Genomic DNA, 18,956 nt, shown 5'->3' on the forward strand with positions numbered 1-18,956 from the left:
TAGGGGCAATCTGATGGCCACCTATAAGTTTATAAGGGGTGTTCACCAGGATCTGGGAGAATGTCTGTTCACCAGAGTGCCCCGAGGGATTACAAGGTCGAATGGTTATAAACTCTGGCAAGACAGGCTGGACATAAGGAAGAACTTCTTTACTGTCCGAGTCCCCAAGGTCTGAAATAGCCTGCCATTGGAGGTGGTTCAAGCACCTACTTTGAACACCTTCAAGAGAAATCTGGATGTTTATCTTGCTGGGATCCTATGAACCCAGCTGACTTCCTGTCCCTGGAGCAGGGGGCTGGACTCGATGATCTTCCAAGGTCCCTTTCAGCCCTAATGTCTATGAAAGCTATGAAATCCATAATCTAAACTTATTTCATAAAAGTACCATCAACCCTGACACAACACAAGACATAGCACCGTAACCTGCCACAGGTAAAGTGGGGGAAACATAGCAGCCAATGTTCTGTTTCTATAAAAGGCTGTTAATATATGCTCAAGAGATCCCAGGTAGAGGGCCATGACCCCTGCTACAGAAGAAGGCAAAAAAAACCCCATTGTCCTTCAATCTGACTATGGGGTAAAATTGTGACTAATGTTACTAATCAGTCTCCTGATGAATTAGATGTACACAGGCCACACTTAAATTTGTTTAACTAAATTTTTATTTTGAAATAAAAGGAATATAAGAATGATAAATACCAAAAAATGATAAATACCAAAACACAATAGTTTTAGTTTCTGTCTATCCCCGTCAGCAACAACTTTTCACTAACTGTCATCAGGAAAGAAAGATTACACAGATTTAGTTAAATGTTTTTCTATAGATGTCAAAGTGAGGACAGCTTCCTGTATGAACAATAGCTTCCGCATCATTACCTCTCCACACAACTTCTGAAGATTTTGGATAGCAGCATCTACAACAATGTGCCACGTCAGTACTATCATTTAGAATTATATTACATTATACTAAGCTTTTCAAATTCATTAAAGTATGTTGATATGAAGTTATAGACATTATTGAATTCTGTAAGGCACTGAGGCATTTGTTTCAAAGATAGGTGAAAATTCCAACAGTATACAGTCTTTATCATTAGATTAAGATACTACAAAAATATAGAATTGATCTATACAATAGAGAAAATGCTTTGTTTTTTTATGGTACATTCATATTGGGACATTTGTTTAGTTTTAGCACAATTGAGAAAAAAGACAGCTGTAAGCCTTGAGGCTCCCCATTCTCTACTGCACCTGCCTTTTGCTTTAGACCCAGTATAAGGACCCTGGCAGATATTAAAACAATGGTGCATTTGAGATCAAAGGAATTTTATGCCCCATGCCAAACATCGTGCCTCCTGCTGTGATGGGGCTTTAAAAAATTCCTCTGATCCCAAGCGAGCCACTGCTCAGCTGCCCCCAGCCTGATCCTGCAGATTGGGCAAGGGAGGCTCTGTTCTGGACACACAGGGCTACCCCCAGCCACCAGTAGATTCCAGGCCAGAGGCTCTTGGGGCCAGGTCCAATAATTAATTACTTGATTGTCAGACTGAGCCCTGGCAGTCCTGGTTGGGTCAAGAGGAGGTACAACAATCAACTGGGCCCCAAAGCCCCAATGCTCCCAGGTCCAGTTTGAGACCCTAGATTGTGAGGGCCAGGTGTGACAATCCGCTGATTATCAGAACCAGCCCCGATGGTTCTAGATCGAGTGAAGAGCCTGGGCTGTTGGGCCAAGGTCTGACAATCAGCTGATTGTCAGAATGGCCCTGGGACAGCCCAGCTGCAGACATGGCTTTTAGAAATCCCCGGCCACTGAGACCTTGGAATCAGGGAATCTCTCCCTCATCTCAATGTCCTCAGGACATTTGGCATTTAAAAACTGCTAGTTCAGCCTGGCTCCCTGCAGCCCAGCATTTTAAAGTGCCTTGCTCTGCAGCCCATGTGGGCAGAACACAATTACGCCATAAGTATAACATGTGCCAAGACGCTGATACAGACAGTCTGATATCATAACATGTTTGTCATGTTACAAGCTGAAATACATGAAGAAAAATTATACGTTTTTCTTGCACTCAAACTAGCATGCTGGAAGAGATCTTTCTGAAATGTTCTCTGGGCAAATGTCCTACAGTTTCCTGCACATCTTCCGCACAGAATTTACAGTGGGAATTTTCAATACAATGGCATTTGGGAAACATGAGGTAGCTTTCCCTGGAATTTATTTCCCCAGGATGTATCTGATAACTCACGGGCAGCAAATTTTATTTCCCAAGAACTTTTTCAATATGGAGAACAAAGGTAACAGACTTCACCTCCTTTAACAAAAAAGATTTCTGATTAATTTCTTGTGATGGTGTCAAGAACTGGATGACAGAACAATGAAGGAGATTCCAGCTGTTGAGAATGGGTGTCCAAGGCCAAGGTGACAAACTGACAAAGAAATGTGGCAGCTGCTGCCAGCTCAGCTGTGGGTAGTAAATTTACTTATGGATGAGACACTTTTTGTTCAAGCCAATGACACACTGGTAGTCCTTAAGATTCTGAACCCCAGGCAGAACAAGGAAGATGATATTTTGCAAATATGTACTAAGCTTGTTCCAACTCTACCTTACAAGATCACCTTAGCATCTAATGAAGTAACCTGCTGCTTCTGGCAGCATAATATGCCTCTGATTTATCATAGAATCATAGAAGTAGGGTTGGAAGGGATCTTGTAGATCTTCAAGTCCGACCCCCTGCCTGGGCAGGAGAAAAAACTGGGCTCAGATGATTCCAGCCAGGTAGGCATCAAGCCTCCTCTTAAAGACCCCCAGGGTAGGAGCCAACACCACTTCCTTTGGAAGTTGGTTCTAGATCCTAGCTGCCCTGACTGTGAAGTAGTTCTTACAGATGTCTAAATGTCTTTTTAGTTAGTCTATAAAGTGCAGATCTACCCTACCTTTTACCAATATAGAAGTCATGGAAAAAGAACATAGCAATCTCTTCCCAAGAGCTACTCTGGACTGCTTTTTGTCAGGTGGGAACCAGTTTGGGGATGATGAAACCATCCAGAACCTCTCTGATGTATGCAAGAGGTGAAGCTGGTGGGAATTCCCCACGGGAACTCATCCACTTCAGGATTTGCCCTTCTCACTCCCTCAGCCCAAAATAGTCAGGTTTCACCAACCTCAATTGCACAATACAATGCCTACTCTTGAGTTTTCATGAGATTTTATTTAAGGATCTATTTTGATGTAGAGTTAACAACTGCGAAGGGACTGCAGGAGTAGGTTACTTCATTGACTGTATAGTTAAGGATTGTCAAGGTGCATTTTGAACTAGCTCTTTTTTTTTAAATGTATGAATGTATAGGTAAAGTCTTACATCATCTGCTACTTTTAGAACTTTATTGAAGATCAAGCACTTTCACAAATAGTAAAATTTGACAACTGTAGGAAATTAAAACAGAAATAATGGTATGTAGCACAGTTACCTCTCTCTCAAAAACAGCATTGCCTGAATAGTGTAAACTTTATTTTGGTGTGTAAGAAAATCAAAACAAACGAAAAAACAAAAAACCCTTCCACACAAGGACATAGAAACCACCTAACCTTTACCATATCTTAATTTCCCTCTGCACCAAACTACTGTAGTTTATGGAATCCAATGTTTTACTTTCAAATTCTACTATTTCCCACAGGTTCCCATATTTCTACATCAGAAGCAGCTCCTACTTCCTCAATTCTTTTTTCTGTTAAGTCTTAATGTTTACACTTTGGGTTTTTTCAACTTCCTACCAAATCTTGTTTTATTTTTCTCAGAAGCATAGGCTCCCATGTATATTTTGGGAAATAGCCAACAGTTTGGAAAAGACTGAAAATGACTCCTTGAATCACATTATCTGAATTGAATAAATCACCATTTCAGCTACTCAGCCAGTGGCAGCACAAAGTTGCTTATTATTTCATATCCATCATGTATCGTATTAAGTAATCTGTTTTTAAATGTATATAATACTTATGTCAGAGAGCGCTGTTAATCAAAATTAAGCTGTCTGTTTACTCCACTTCTTCAGGATCATCTCTGCTGCATCCAAAGTGCTGTCTTGCTGCAAAAACAGAAAGCCGCCATTACAGTAGGTAGAATTTCCCAACTCAGCCATTTTTGTCACAATCCAACTCAAGAAATTTCAGACAACTTCTTGGCTTTCCTTGGCGTCATTACAAAAAATGCAATGTACATAAGTATATAGTTGTGGAACCATGTCTGATGTATTTAGTCATACAAAGGCATTTCTTGTCCACTAGTCACCTGAATTCAAGCTATCATAGTTAACTAATCTGTGTAGACAGGGTTGGGGTTCTTTTAAAAAAAAAAAAACTCATATAGAAAAACCATGCTATGGCTGATCAAACACCTCCCCAAATGTGTGTATTCTGGCCAAGTCTTGTCATTTAGGTACAGCTTTGAGTCACACAGCAGTCTACAGATTGATTTGACTGGTATTATATTAAAAAACATTTTTATCCATACTGGTGAGCTAGCAATACACCAATGTCAAACATTTACTCAAGTTCATTTTCCAAGTCAATTTGCACAGTAATGTGCACACAGCTGTGGTCAAGGGACTATTTCTACTCTAGCTTCAGAGTTCTCCAAGACTTACTGGAGGCAGCAGAAATGGTGGAAGTTGTAGTATAAGACACAGTCCCTACCATGCATCATTTCTGATTTCCTAAGAAAAGCTTCAAATGGGTGCATTAGGATGAAGAAGGAAAAAGGTTGTACTGAAGAGATGACAGGCTAATCAAGTTGCAACTTACTGATTTTGATTCATTTTTAGGCATGTTCCCCTTCATACTCTTTGTAATTGAAGTTCTTTCTAAACCTTAAGTTATTTAAGATAAGTGAGTGGAATTTCCACAAGCAGACAAAATTAATTATAAATGACATAAAAGATGATTAGGATGAGGCAGGCAAGATGGTGCAAGCTGGAATACATTATCCACTAAACACCAGCATGATTCCTTTAGTCTGTAGTTAATAAGTGTATCTAGAAGAGAGCATGTATATTGATATCACCTGCCTGCTCAACATGAGGCTAGCTTCCAAAACAAAGTAAGCCCACAGAATACTGTTAGTAGAGATAGAGAGGGGAATGTGCTAAGAATCAGCTTATGCCTGGCAACTTATCCTTCTCAGCCAGTCCACCTCCTTCTGGGGTGAAGAGCCTATAAACAAAGGGCTCAAGGCTACTTTGTGTTGCTTAATTTGATTATAAGCTGACATTTTGCTGTTAGAGCCTTCAACCAGAACAGAATATAATGTCCAATCTTCCCTGTAAACCTCTATACTGGTTTTTTCCTTCATTTGTTCATCATTGTGTTTTTTAATAAACAAGCGTGAAAACTCCAGTAATAGCCAACAACACTACTGTGAAAACAGACTTCTAGAGAAAGACACAAACTTACTTTGATGAAGCAAAACCGTATATATTTCTCAAATTGCTCTTTAGTCTCCAGGCCACAAAATGCTGTCAGAGGAATTGCTGACAGCTTCTGAAAAATGAAATGTAATGATCTGTTTGCTACACACAAGGATAAAATCAGTTTTAAGTTAGATAATTTTGCAGCCTTGATTTCAGAACCCTCCTTTCCTTCATGAGAACTGAACGGACTCATTTCAGAATTTGTATACCAAACATCAGAACCTAAACCTGAAATGCTGAAGTCAACAGGTTCATCTTCACTACGGAGATTGATAATGCATTCATTGAGCTTAGCATCTGTTTGCTAAGCCTAGACTGACTTGATCACAACACAGTGTACATGACACGGGGCTGCTGGCCAAACTATGAATGTGCCTGCACTCAGAGCTCCCCTCTGGTGGCAGAAAAACCCTTCTTTCTGCTGGCAAAGTAATGCCAGCTTTGCCATCCAGCAGTACAGATACATTGTGTGTGAAAGAAGAGCAATCACTGGGACAAAACAGAACAATAAAAACAACATGCAAGCTGCATTTACAATGTGTTTAGCAAGATTTTAGCTACCAGAGTACCACAGTTCATAGGATACATACACCCAAACCTCCGGCCCCCTCCAAGCTGCATTTTGAAAACACTTTGGTTCCATCATTTTACAGGTGCAGAAGTATTTAATTTTTGTTTTAGGGATACAAATATTTCTAAAATGTCAACCTGTGTTTGAGTCACTGAAGAAGAGAGAGACCCTCTTACCTTGGATTTTATCATCCATGTCACAAATTTATAATCATAAGGCCTGTCCTCCACCATATCAGAAAGATCCACATCTAAAATGACAAACAAATGTAAGATGGAACATAATATTACAGGACTTCCCAGATTCCAGGAAGAATAAACTCTTGGCTTTCTCTATTACAACTACCATACTTCAGAAAAAAAAGTAACACGTCACAACAATTTTAATTTAAAAATACTGGAAAGGATGAACTGAGTCCTGTACTTCAACCACCCAAATCCTGGTTTTGACAGTGATGTGTTACAAGATTTCAGAAAAGTCACACAACCTCTCTGAGCAGCAGTTTCCTCATTTGTAAAACTGGGATATGTATATTGACCTATTGCCTGGGGTCTTTTTCATAAAGTTGTTGTTGTCTTTATACGTTTGCTATGTAAGTGCTATTATGACCAGTCAATCAAAGTTGTAACACTAGATGCCATTCCTTTAAGGCAGTGCTTCTCCATCTTTTAAAATTCAAAGCACCCCTCAGGAAATGCCCACTCTAAAATTTCACTCATCTTTTGACTAGAGAAAAATAATAAAGCAATTCTTTTGTTGCAAAGAACTCAGAAAGGCCACAAAAGCTCAGAAGTCTTTTGAACTCTAGGGATTCCTACTTGAAGTCACTGAAGTTATCTTGCAAATCATGTGTAGCTGTCTGCATACAGTGCAGTGCTAAACTGTGCAGTACCCCATGGCATCCTTAAAAGAATCATGCAATACCCTGGTTGAGAATCATTGCTCTAGGGCAGGGGTGGGCAAAACACGGCCCACGGGCTGGATGTGGTGTGCCAGGCCATTATATCTGGCCCGCAGGGCCCCTAAAAAATTTAGAAAAGTGATATTTATCTGCCCCTGGCTGCCTATCATGCAGCCCTTGATGGCTTGCCAAAACTCAGTAAGCATCCCTCCGCCCTAAATAAATGCCTGCCCCTGCTCTAGGGGAAATTTTCCTTTGATATGAAAGTATCTTTAAGTTCCATATGGTTCCATATGGATTTTAAAACTTTGATATAATTTGAAATTTAGACAATAAACAAGTGTTTCTAATGTGTAAAGTAACTTTCTACCAAAGGAAATACAGTATAACCTCATAAATCCGGATATAAAAAAAATCCAGGATCACTGAAAATCTGGCACTTTTTAAAACTACACTCCACTGAGGAGTAGCAGTGGTGGGTGCCAGAGCAGTGCAGGCGGAGGCTTGCATGCAGCAGCTGCAGTCACCATCCAACACCCTGTGCCACTGCTCTGAGACTGGCCACCACTATTGTTGCCCACCCCACCCCCCAAGCTCCAGGACTGGCTGCCGCTCAGGTTTTAAAAATCCAGAATTCTCACATTTCTGACAGGTGCTCAGTCCCAAGTCTGCCAGGTTCATGAAGTTATACTGTACTGTATTTATCCAAATCTAAGACAACCCTCCCAATAATTAGATTCTATACCTGGAAAATTATAAATGTGTTATAATTTTCCAGGTATAGAATCTAATTAGCAGAAGGTCATCCTAAATTTGTCCCACCCATAGCTGTGGTGGGGAAAGCAGTGGCAGGGGGCAAAAGGCCAGACCCCTACCCGCTGCTCCTCTGCTCCTTATTCCCCTGTGCCAGTGCCTGCCCCCTTATCTATTCCCATCCCCTGCTCCCCTCTGCAACCTGCCTCCTCCACCTCTTGCTCCCCCTGTTCCTGCCCCTCCTGGGGCAGGCAGCAGCAATGGTAGCAGCTCCAGCCCAGCCTGGCCAGGGAGAAGTGGCAGCTGATTTGGGCTGGATCTAAGCTAAACGGACTGGAGCTACAGCAGAAGGTAAGACAGGGGAGCTGCAGGGGTTGGGGGAGGCAGGCAGGCACAGGCACAAGCGCTTGCACAGGCACAAAGAGAGCAGGTTTCCCCCCTGCCCTGTGTTCTATCCCATGCTCCCTGGGCTGGCTGGCCCCTCCCCTGCCAAATTCCAGTCTGGGACAGGCTCTGGCTCAGCTCTGGCTTCAGCCCCAATGCCAGGGCCAAAGCCAGAGCTGAGCCACCACCTGCCCCAAGCTATATTCAAATCCAAGATGATCCCCCTTAAAGCTAAATGGCGAGGGGGGGAAAAACCTTGTATTGGATTTGAGCCAATACAGTAACTTTTTTATATATGGGTCCAGGATATTAAACTACAGATCAGCAATTCTCAAATGTATTTTAGACCTTCATAAAGAAGTCCTTTTAAGTACTGTCTCTCTCTTGCAATTTTACAACCTCTCTATAAGAACCACAGGATTTGGTTAAATGAAAAGTAAAGGTAGTAATTTGAAATCCCATATAACTCTAAATTGGATTAATGGATTTTGTTAAACCTTAAAAAAAAAAAATCACATTAGGCCAAGACCAAATATATAAAATTTCAGCCCTAAAAAAAATTGCTTTAAAATGAAAAGGAGGAAGTTAAAATTGAAGTTACATTTTAACCTTAACTACAGCATTTGATCCCACTCCTTCAATGAACGTTCACTAACTTAGTGCAGAAACATCCACGATCATGAAGTATCCTCCCTCTGGTATGACAGGCTTCAATCCAACTTCCTGAAGCAACTGAGCCATCCGATTACGCTTGCCTTCCAGTTCTCGAGACAGTGAATAAAAGTAGCAGTCTGGGTCATCCATGCGTTTAAAGTCAATCAAGAAAGCTTGTGCCAAAGCCTCCTGCAAACATGATTAGTGTACAAGTGATCATTTGAGTGGGCCCTTTCTACTGAAGTCACTGGGAGAAGTTGCTGTGATGTTGCACAGGATATGAGTCTTCTCACACTGCATCGTAACATGTAATTATTTTCATATAACTTGGGAAACACCCAGTAGGATTAGTCAGGGTCATAGACTCTGCAAACAGAGGAAGCCATAAACCTTGTTTTACGCTTTTACACTTTTGACTAAATAATTGATGATACAGTATCACTGAATACTGGTAACCAAGCTGTAGTCTATTGGATATAAGAAATTCTTAGTAAAACGAAACTTCACTGCAGCATCCTGTAATTACAATGGCTACTTGTAGATGTTAACTCCCCACCAAAAAACAGCACTTTAAACTTGGCGCACCAAGCCCTGCACATGCCAAGAAGAGGCAGCACTTTAGCTGGACCTGTCTCGCCCAACCTCTAAATCAGGCACTTTAATGAGGCTTTTTCGGTGCTTTTATCTAATAGCTGATTGAATCACCTTTAAACAGAAGTGCCCGAAAGCCCCGCTGAAGTGCCCAATCTATACAGATGCTGCAGAGCTGGGTCAAACTAATGCACTGCTTCTTCTGATAAAACACATTTTGGTTTTTTTTAACATCCGCAAGCAGCCACTACTGCTAAGAAAGAAGTGAAATGGCCAGAGTTTATTCAACAATGATCAGGCTTATAGATTAACAAAGGGAGAGTTTGCAGGGTTCTAGTGTTTCTTAAGATGTCTGTCTGGTTAGCTACTCTTTAATTTGTCTTGTTCACCAGCACTTTTATTCATAACAAGCTACAATATATACATTTTTATACCTCAGAATTCATTATTAACTTTTTCTGCAACACTGCCTAAGGATCTGTGTTCCTTTCTGCAAAGCTATACAAACACAGTGCTTCCCTGCCTCCACTTATACCCACCTGCAATGGAGTGGAGCAGGTATACAGCGTATTCTGCTGAACAACTTGCAAATGTTTTATAAGATGCTGGGGACCAATGGACCAACCAAGCTAAGTGGGGTGAAAACATATAATTATTTTTTTCAAGATGAGGTATGTGAGCAATTAAGAATTATAGCAAAAGGATAACAATTAAAACAACACAAAACAAAACAACTCCCCCACAAAAAAACCTTCAGACATTCATCAGTCCAAGAGCACTAGTGCAACTTTACTAACTTACATAAAATCCACCCATTTTGTAGAACAGTAGCTTTAGAAATGACTGAGAGCAGGATTTATTTTCTAGTTAGAATGTTACTGAATCCCACATCTTAAGAGATACTATTAGGCAACAGAAGCCTAATCTAAAGGGCAGAAAACAAACTGATATAATTCACATTGTGATAATCAATGTCATTCCTTAATTGTTGCTTTGACATCTTCATGTTATAAAGGGTGTTTTACAGGATAACCTCCTGAGGTCCCTTCCAACCATATTTTTAAGACTCTATGACAAACAGCCAGAGGATTTCAAAAAGTAAAAGCACTCAAAAAAAGTTCATTGCTTTCCCAATCAGAAAATTTGTTCCCAATATTTTATGAAAGGAGTCAAGGCAATTTTGTAAATTATAAAGGTGCAGAAAAGAACAAAACTAATGCTTTGTTAGAAACACACTCAAATATGTCCTTGTATATACCACTGAGATGCTCATATGGTGTGGTGTAATTTAAAGAAAGCAGATGAATAAGAAAAGCAAGATGCTCAAAATATGAGTTTTTTCAAGCATATTTAATGTATGCACATCTGAAAATCTGGCCACCAAACTAAATATCTGCATTTGTTTTAGCATGTCTGAGTGATGTCCTAGACATAATGTATTGCCCTTACTTTTATTACAGTATTCAAAAAAAATATTGTTACTGCTTAAATGCTTAGAGGGCCTACACCACCCAGAAACACTGAACCTGAGTTTTGTGTACAGTTTTGTGGACTAAAAACAATGGTGGGCACAAATAATGTTGTTTTAAAAAGCTGAGTACCTGATCAGTGGAAACAATCAGATTGTTGGGTGTTTGGGATGTTATAAAACTAAACAATGGTCCTTGTGTTATCTGTGTGATCTCCCCCCCAAAAAATCAAATTGTGTTTTGTACGGCATATTCTCCATCCTTTCATTTTCACAAGAACTTATTTCAGAATGAATAGAGTATGATTAGAATGCATTTGTAACAAGACAGGTGGTGGTTCCAAATAAATATCACCTGCAAGTTCCTTGAAGTGTTGGAAGTACCATAAACTTTCAAATGACAGAACATAAGTCAATTTTCAAGTCAGATAAATACATGCTGTCATTTATTAAGTTAATTTTCCACTTGTTCTCACCTTCCAGCCAGTTACACTATATGTCTTTCCAGCACTTCCAATAGTTACTGTTCTCTCCCACATCCCTGGCAAAGTAGCTGCATACAAAATACAGTTAATTAGACAGGATGCACCTACATGTTCCATACAAACATAAAATATGCATTGCTCCTAGCTAGAAGCTACACTGTATTAATGGAGGGTATCACCAATCAAAAATAAAAATTCCAAAGTTAAACTAAAAATAAAAGAAGAAATGGAGAAGTGTCTCTGAATGTCAAAATTTCAGCTGCCTCTTACTGAGACTGCTTTGCCACCTAATCCCAGGAATTCAGTTGTGAGGACAAGGATGATCCTACTTTGAGGAGGAAATAACCTCCTGAGGTCCCTTCCAAGCATATTTTTCTTAAGACTCTATGACAGACAGCAAGAAGACTATAAAAAAGTAACTGCACTCAAAGGCAATACATTGTTTTTTCAATCAGTAAATTTGCTCCCAATATTTTATTTGAAAAGAGAGTTACACTTTTTCAGTTTCTTCATGGAACTGCATTTAACCATATAAAGTTTGAATATAACTGTAAAAGCAACCAAGTGCTGGGAATACTCAGTAAGGTACTATATATGAACATAGTATAACACTGGAACAGGTTACCCAGAGAAGGAGAAACTCCATCCTTGGAGGTTTTCAAAACCCAGCTAGCCAAAGTTTTTGCTGGGATGATCTAGTTGGGGAAGATCCTGCTTTGAGCAGGGGGTTGGACTAGATGATCTCCTGAGTTCCCTTCCAACCTTAACTTCCTATGATTCTGTTACCTGAGCCGCTACTCTCTTTGTTGTGATGCCAAAAAATCCTCAGTTATAATATGTGATTTCTAAATCTGCCAGAGCAACTCTAGTTATTACTCATAGGAGGTTTGCACTTTTACATAAGTCAGATAAGGGTTACAGACATGATGAAGTGTTCTGTGCCAGAGGAAACTGCCTAGGCGACAGCACAAAGACTATGCTAATGTTATGATCTATGGCTAGCAACCCATATTAGATTATATTAAAGAACCACCACCAGACTCTGTAAATTGATACAATATCCATTCTGCATCTTTCATGAAAGATGTGTCACTGCATTTGATGGAGTATGTGAAGTGCAATATAGAACTATTACAGTATCTAAATATTGAAATAGTGGACACATTTTTTCTTATATTATCTTTATGTATAGTTATAAAAAACTAAGGAACTGGATGTTAAAAAAAAATGTCTGGCTTCTTTTACTAAAATGACTTTATCATTTACATTTTTACCCTGAAGCTTTTATGGTATGTAGATTTTAACAATAAATTACAAGATCATCCCATGTTAGCTGCATACTGTTAGCAGTAGGCTAAACCCACTTGACTAACATTTTAACTTGAGTCATTATCACAATGGAACGTACATTTTATGTTGAGCCATAAAAATGCCTTTTGTTCACGTGGTAGTTTTCATTTTTCATTTTTCTTTTTTTGCTTCAAAATGTTGAAATAAAAAGTGATGACAGTGAGTTTCCCCTTCTCTCCGTGTTCCATTACCACTGAGCTACTAGGATGGCCCTAAAAAAGCACATGTGGGAGAAAAGCAAAAAACCCGTGGCCTACTCACCCCCCTGCACTCAATGGGAGCTTAACATACAAATCTCCAACTCAAGGTCAAAGGTCCATCAGGGCTTCTTGACTCATCGGGCTCATGTGGTTAAGGCACACCAGTTCCTGAGGCCAACAGCACACAAGGGAGCAATTATATCCATTGGCCCTTGACTGCCCAAACCAAACAACCTGGTACCCATTTAAAACAAGTCAGCTAAGCTATTAGTACAAATGCAGAGCAAGGTTCAAACTCATACTCTTGAGCCATTACAAGAAACCTTAACTGCACTGGCACTGTACCCCTATGATCAGCAAATAACTCACTGAATTATCAGTATTCCAACATCGCTATAGTAAATTATATCAAACTTTTTCATTAATAAGGATTAGCTTGTGCAAGGGGGTTTCATCAGTAAATCTCCAAGCTCATTTTATAAGAGGAGGATATCACCACTGCCACTTTGGAGAAGGGGAACCAAGGCACAGAGAGGCAAAGTATCTTGCTCAGGGTCACACATGATGTCACTGTCACAGCCAGGAACAGAGCACAACTCTCCTGGATCCCACTCAAGTCCATTTTATGCCTTTGGGGATCAGCAGTTTAAACTTAAGGGGTTTCTCTGTTGTGCAACAACATTCACCTTCACCATAACGACCTATAACTCCATGTGTAAGTCCACAGCAAGCAGCTACCTTCATATCCAAAACCTTTGCATGGCTAAGGTAGCATACCTCAGCCTTTTCAAATAAGATGACAGCTAGATCACAACCCTGCATATAATCCCATTTTTAGTTTTAGTGTATATACCATGTCACTGACTTTACTGGGACTTACAGGATTAAGGCATATGGTTTAGATATTTTGACTGTGCAAACTGAATACATCTGCTCGAACAGTCCAATTTCAGTGAAGTCAATAAAAGTACCCCACTGAATACAAAAGGTGTTAGATCAGATCCTATTTCAAGGACAGTGACAGCATGAAATACTGTGGTCTGATTCATCCCTGGAATATGCATAACAACACTGCCCAGCAGCAATTCTTAACACTGGCAAACACAAGAAATTCCTGTTAATAGCATTCGTTATTCATAATATACTCTCCATGCTTGGGAGGACAGAGTAGGAAGTATACTCACTATAGCTGTTCTTTTGGCTGGTTTTTTTTTCTGTTTATTATGGAGCCAAAAATAGTGTGGTTTCTTGTTACACCCCAGCCTCAGTAAGGAAAAGGGAAAATTAACTAACTTGTCTTCCGTCTATTATCTCAACAGCAATCTACATGACTCTGTAGATACAGAAGTAGTGATTATTCTACCATTCTCCGAATCAAAATAATAAAATTAGGGTGAGATTTTTCTAACACCTGTAAGTGATTTAGAAGTACAACTTTCTATGAGACTGGTGTTCCTAAATCACTTAAGAGCTTTTGAAAATTCTACCTTTAAAATCTTCTAAATAAATATTTGAATAATAGAGGTAATTTTTCCAGAGTATAATTATTTTAGATTAGACTAAACTTACCATTTGAACATCTTGACAGCATCATTTATATATCTTAGGGAAGCACATCTATGAAACCCTTCCACAACCATTCTTGTGAATATACAAATATCAGTACCTATTTTAATGTGTTTATTTCCTGTGTACACCAGCCATTCATACACCTCATCACTGATACACAGGCTGTCATGTTTAATACAGAGATCAGCTATTAGCTGGAGTTCTTCTTTGGTATATACCTAGAATGCAAAAAAGTGAGGGCCAGTACATTAATCTGTTAATATAACGCTCATTCTGGAACTATTATGACCATGATAAAGAAGTCTTACCTTGCCTATTGGGTTGTGAGGCGTATTCAGTATAATCGCTTTTGTTTTAGAATTAAATTTACTTGCAAGTTCAATGGGATCTAAAACCCAATCAGCACTAGATGCAGAGTTTCCAGCTTTTTTCTATAATCAGAATAAATATCTGCATTACTTCAGTATATTGCAAGCTATACACTGGACCATGCTTTCCTCCAAGGAAGACCCAAAGAAAAGTTGAAGTAGGAAATATCTGTGTCCTTAAAATTATACAGTTTTCACTGCATCCTGAAGGCAAGAGGAAGACATTTCAGTTTAAGGAGAGGGTAGTGAGGATGGGCCTTTTAATCTTGGCCTAGTTTTGGGTGGCGCACTTCAAGAGGGATGCAGAGAATCCTGAGAGGGTTCAGAGAAGGCCACTCTGAACCCTCGGAGGGTCAGAGGCCTGCAGGCAAGGCTGTACAAGGAGAGACTGAGGGACCTAGATCTCTTCAGCCATCTCAAGTGAAAGCTGAGAGGTGATCTTGTGGCTGCCTATAAACTCATCAGGGGACGAAATCAGGGAATAGGAGATGCTCTATTTACTAGGGCACCCCCTGGAGTAACTAGGAACAATGGCCACAAATTGACAGAGAGCAGATTTAGGTTGGACATTAGAAAGAACTTCTTCATAGTAAGGGTTGCCAGAATCTGAAATGGGCTTCCAAGGCAGGTGGTGCTCTCCCCTACCTCGGGGGTCTTCAAGAGGAGACTGGACAAGCACCTAGCTGGGGTTGTCTGACCCCAGCACTCTTTTCTGCCCACAGCGGGGGGTTGGACACGATAACCTACAGAGGTTCCTTCTGAACCTAACATCTATGAATCTACAAATCTTCATGTATGCAGCTATTATAGTGATGGGCAAAGCGTAAGAACCTACACAGAAAATAATGGATGTACAGAAATCTGCATGGAAATCACACCAAACTCTATTATCCTTAAGTACCCATGCGAACATTCAAGTCCCCCACTACATTCTACAAGACTTACTTTTTTGTGTGGCAGAAGTCCTGATTCTACGGCCTCCCTGGCCAAGAATTACTCAAACAGACCCTCTCTGTAAGTACTGAAAAACTACCATTCACCTAAACAAAAACTAACAATTTTAACTCCTCTTATTTAGGGAAATCCCTGCAAGTGTTCTGGATGCTGCTGACAGTGCTTAGCAGTTACTTATTCATAGTTCTGTCTTGTCCCTTTCCCAGCTTTGTGAAAACTCAACCAGCTAGAATGCAAATACAGTGGCTTCCATAGGGTGGCAGAATGATACTATGTTGCTTCAATTCTAAGCACTCTAGATTGTCTTACAAAAGCTTCCTGCTCCTTTCACAACAACCAATTAGGAGATTTCTTTCAAATATTGGAGATTTTGCTATCTAAAACTGAACCACAGCAGAACTTATTCTGGACAATCAAAGGAAAAAAACATTCTATTTATGGTAAATTTTTCAACTGAAAAATCAATCCTAATTTAGTAGGCAGATTTGGGGAAGAAGCTGCATCCTGTCACAATGTCAGCTTCTGAAATAAGATCAGAAACCAATACATACAGAAACTGCACTGCCTGGTGATAACCCTTTCCTTATTTTGCATCTTAAAACCTTTTGAATAGCGTCTAATAAAAGGACCTGAGAAGCTTTTGGAATACTTGAATTGTATTAAATAGGAAACAATGCCCTTTCCAATCCTGAGAATGCTATATCTATAAAGCTTTTGAATTATACCACTGTTAAGACTTCCACTTTTTATTATACAGTTAAATGTTACGAAAAACTATGCAGGAACAAATCTCCTACAGCATGGCTATCAAACCTTAAAGCAGAATCCTGAATTCTATATCTTAAATAATATATATATATATTTTAAACCAATATACTCACATATCTCAGTGGAATAAAAACAGGTTTTGCTCCTGCCATCTTCACCATGGGCTCATAACAGTCATAAAAGGGTTCTATTATTATCACCTGAAATTAAAAGGTGAAAACTGACACATAACAATAGGTAAAGATATCTTATTACTCTGTTCCAGTGACTCTCAACCAGGGTGCCATGGCACCCTGGGTTCCTCAAGAACCTTTCAAGGGTTCCATGGGGTGCTACGCAGTGTTAGCATGTTAGTTGTGCACTGTCAGATGATTCACAAGACAAATACAGATTTCAAACAGGAATTCCTAGTGTAAAAAACATTTTGACCTGTTGTGATCTATTAAGTTGAGTTCTTTGCAATAGAAGAATTGCTCCATTATTTTTTTGTAGTCAAGTGAAAACTAAGAGCTGGCATTTTCTGAGGGGTGCCTTGAGCCTATGAAGGAGTACCTTGAGTCTAAAAAGGTTGAGAATTGCTGCTCTATTTGGACATACTCTGGCCATATGGTTTTATTGTGCATCTTTGGTATTCAACCTTGGTCTGATGTTGCAGAATTTTCATCTAATAATTTCAAGTACTGCTTCATTTAAACAACAAATATTGATAAGACTTCAAAGATAAGATGCAGTCATTTCTTCCAGAGTTGACACCACATCTATGGCTTACATATAATGTTAAATATGCTTGGGGACAGGGGCACAGAACGTGAAGAGGTAGGGAAGACAGACAGAGGACAATGGCAAAATGTGGTGTTAATAGGAAAGAATCAAGGGCTGGTAAGCAGGGAGAACAGAAGATCAAAGCATCAAGAAATGAAGAGAAGGTACAGATGAGAAGACAAAGCAGAAGTAAAACCAATAAAAGGATGAAAGCTGGCGTACCAGACCAAAACAAGCACTTCTCAGTTGCAGACAATAAACACTGCCTCCTAAAAAACTAATTCCAGTATCAAAGTAAAAAGGAGAAGGATTAATAGGAAAGAGATGAATCATCACATCTAATGTAGAAAACCAAAATACTGAGGGTTTAAAAATTAGCTTACTCTTTTTTGGCACCACAAACAATAGTCTGAATCAAACCTGAAATAAGAGGGCTATTCTGATATAGAAAGCAACCCACAAGTTTTCTAAAATAAGAATCGGTGGGTGTTGTACTCCAGGTATCACAAATAGGACAGGAGTTTTGCATGCCAGCAAATGGGAGGGGAAGCATTCACAGGATGGTTTCCTTACTGCAGCCTCTGAAAGTATTCAACAAGCTCTGGTCTCCATGACACAATCATCTGATGTAGCTAATTTAATCTGTGACAGTCAAACAGGAGTTCAAGCCACATTTATTTAAACCAGAACTTAAAAAATGAACAACCAAAATAACAGATTTTATTTTGGTGGCTATGGTAGAATATTTCAAATGCAGCTTACTTCATCGCCTTCTTCAATTAATGCCTGCATTGCACTAAACAGAGATCCATATCCTCCCACTGTCACCAAGATATCTGTGTAAGGGTCGATCTTCCTTCCACAAATCCTCCCATATACTTGGGACAAGACCTTCACCAGCGCAGGATGTCCCTGTTCAAATAAAAAAAACAAACCACATTGGGATGCATGTCCCAGTATTAAGCAACCAGTAGTACAAGCAACCAATAGCACACAATCTAAGCAGCAATAATACACAATCAACATATACAAGTTCAGTCTCTTGACAAGTAGAAATGACAGTGGGCAGAATAGTTAAGCTGTAGGAACTTATTGGTGCAAAGGAAATTTAAGGCTGTTTTATTTCTGTCAATATACATGAAAATAAATAAAGGATATTTTAAAGACTTATGCAAGATCATCCCCTAAACTTCTCTGGACATAATGCTAAAAATGTTGGTGTGTTTTAGAAAAGATTGTATAGATTGCAACTTCTCAAATCCAACCAGGCAATGGTTTTTAAATCTAACATTTTTTGATTTGTTTAATAACATCAACCCACCCCCAGTAGCTCCTGGTGTTCTAGGCCTAGTTAGAGGTCTGCTGTGCGGGAGGAATGCTTTGATCCCACATCCTCCCTTTCACAGTAGGGTCACAGTGGAGGAGAAAACTTGTTGCTTCATTTCCTTGTTCTTCCCAATCTGTCTGTATCCATCTACTGTCTCATTTTATACTAAGCTGTTTTAGGGTAGTGGTCATCTTTTTATTCTATGTATATTCTATGTCTCTCACTGTCAGATCTTAGCTCATGACTAGTTCTCCTACAATATTACAATAATAATAGCTTAAATCTCTAAGAACCATTTGTGCCCCATGCTGCATAGGGGTACATGGGCTATTTCTGCCCTTTCCAAAACATATGTTGTCTTTTTACGATGCGGAAAACAAAGTGTGTCTT

The 18,956-nt window shown here is 39.5% G+C and overlaps 1 protein-coding gene across 8 annotated transcripts in view; it reads right to left on the reverse strand.

Annotated features, from left to right (window-relative positions):
• Positions 1 to 644: 644 nt before the first annotated feature.
• The window catches only part of KYAT3 (kynurenine aminotransferase 3), a 38,940-nt gene continuing 20,628 nt past the window's right edge, over positions 645 to 18,956 (reverse strand). For 6 of the 8 annotated variants that reach the window (XM_090049976.1, XM_090049975.1, XM_090049973.1 and 3 more), the window contains 10 exons: positions 18,002 to 18,151; positions 16,591 to 16,677; positions 14,696 to 14,818; positions 14,485 to 14,605; positions 11,260 to 11,336; positions 9,855 to 9,944; positions 8,727 to 8,913; positions 6,209 to 6,282; positions 5,445 to 5,531; positions 645 to 4,081 (listed from right to left, as the gene is read on the reverse strand). In XM_090049976.1, coding sequence (XP_089906102.1) covers positions 4,019 to 4,081; positions 5,445 to 5,531; positions 6,209 to 6,282; positions 8,727 to 8,913; positions 9,855 to 9,944; positions 11,260 to 11,336; positions 14,485 to 14,605; positions 14,696 to 14,818; positions 16,591 to 16,677; positions 18,002 to 18,151 — 1,059 coding nt within the window. In that variant the 3' untranslated portion in view covers positions 645 to 4,018. Of the gene's footprint in view, positions 4,082 to 5,444; positions 5,532 to 6,208; positions 6,283 to 8,679; positions 8,914 to 9,854; positions 9,945 to 11,259; positions 11,337 to 14,484; positions 14,606 to 14,695; positions 14,819 to 16,590; positions 16,678 to 18,001; positions 18,152 to 18,956 lie in introns of those variants that run through there. The other 2 variants (XR_016442737.1, XM_090049977.1) reach the window with 2 other exon arrangements.

This window comes from Crocodylus siamensis, chromosome 5 (assembly GCF_052110815.1).
Source record: "Crocodylus siamensis isolate JL-2025a chromosome 5, ASM5211081v1, whole genome shotgun sequence".
NCBI classification, from domain to species: Eukaryota; Metazoa; Chordata; order Crocodylia; family Crocodylidae; genus Crocodylus; species Crocodylus siamensis.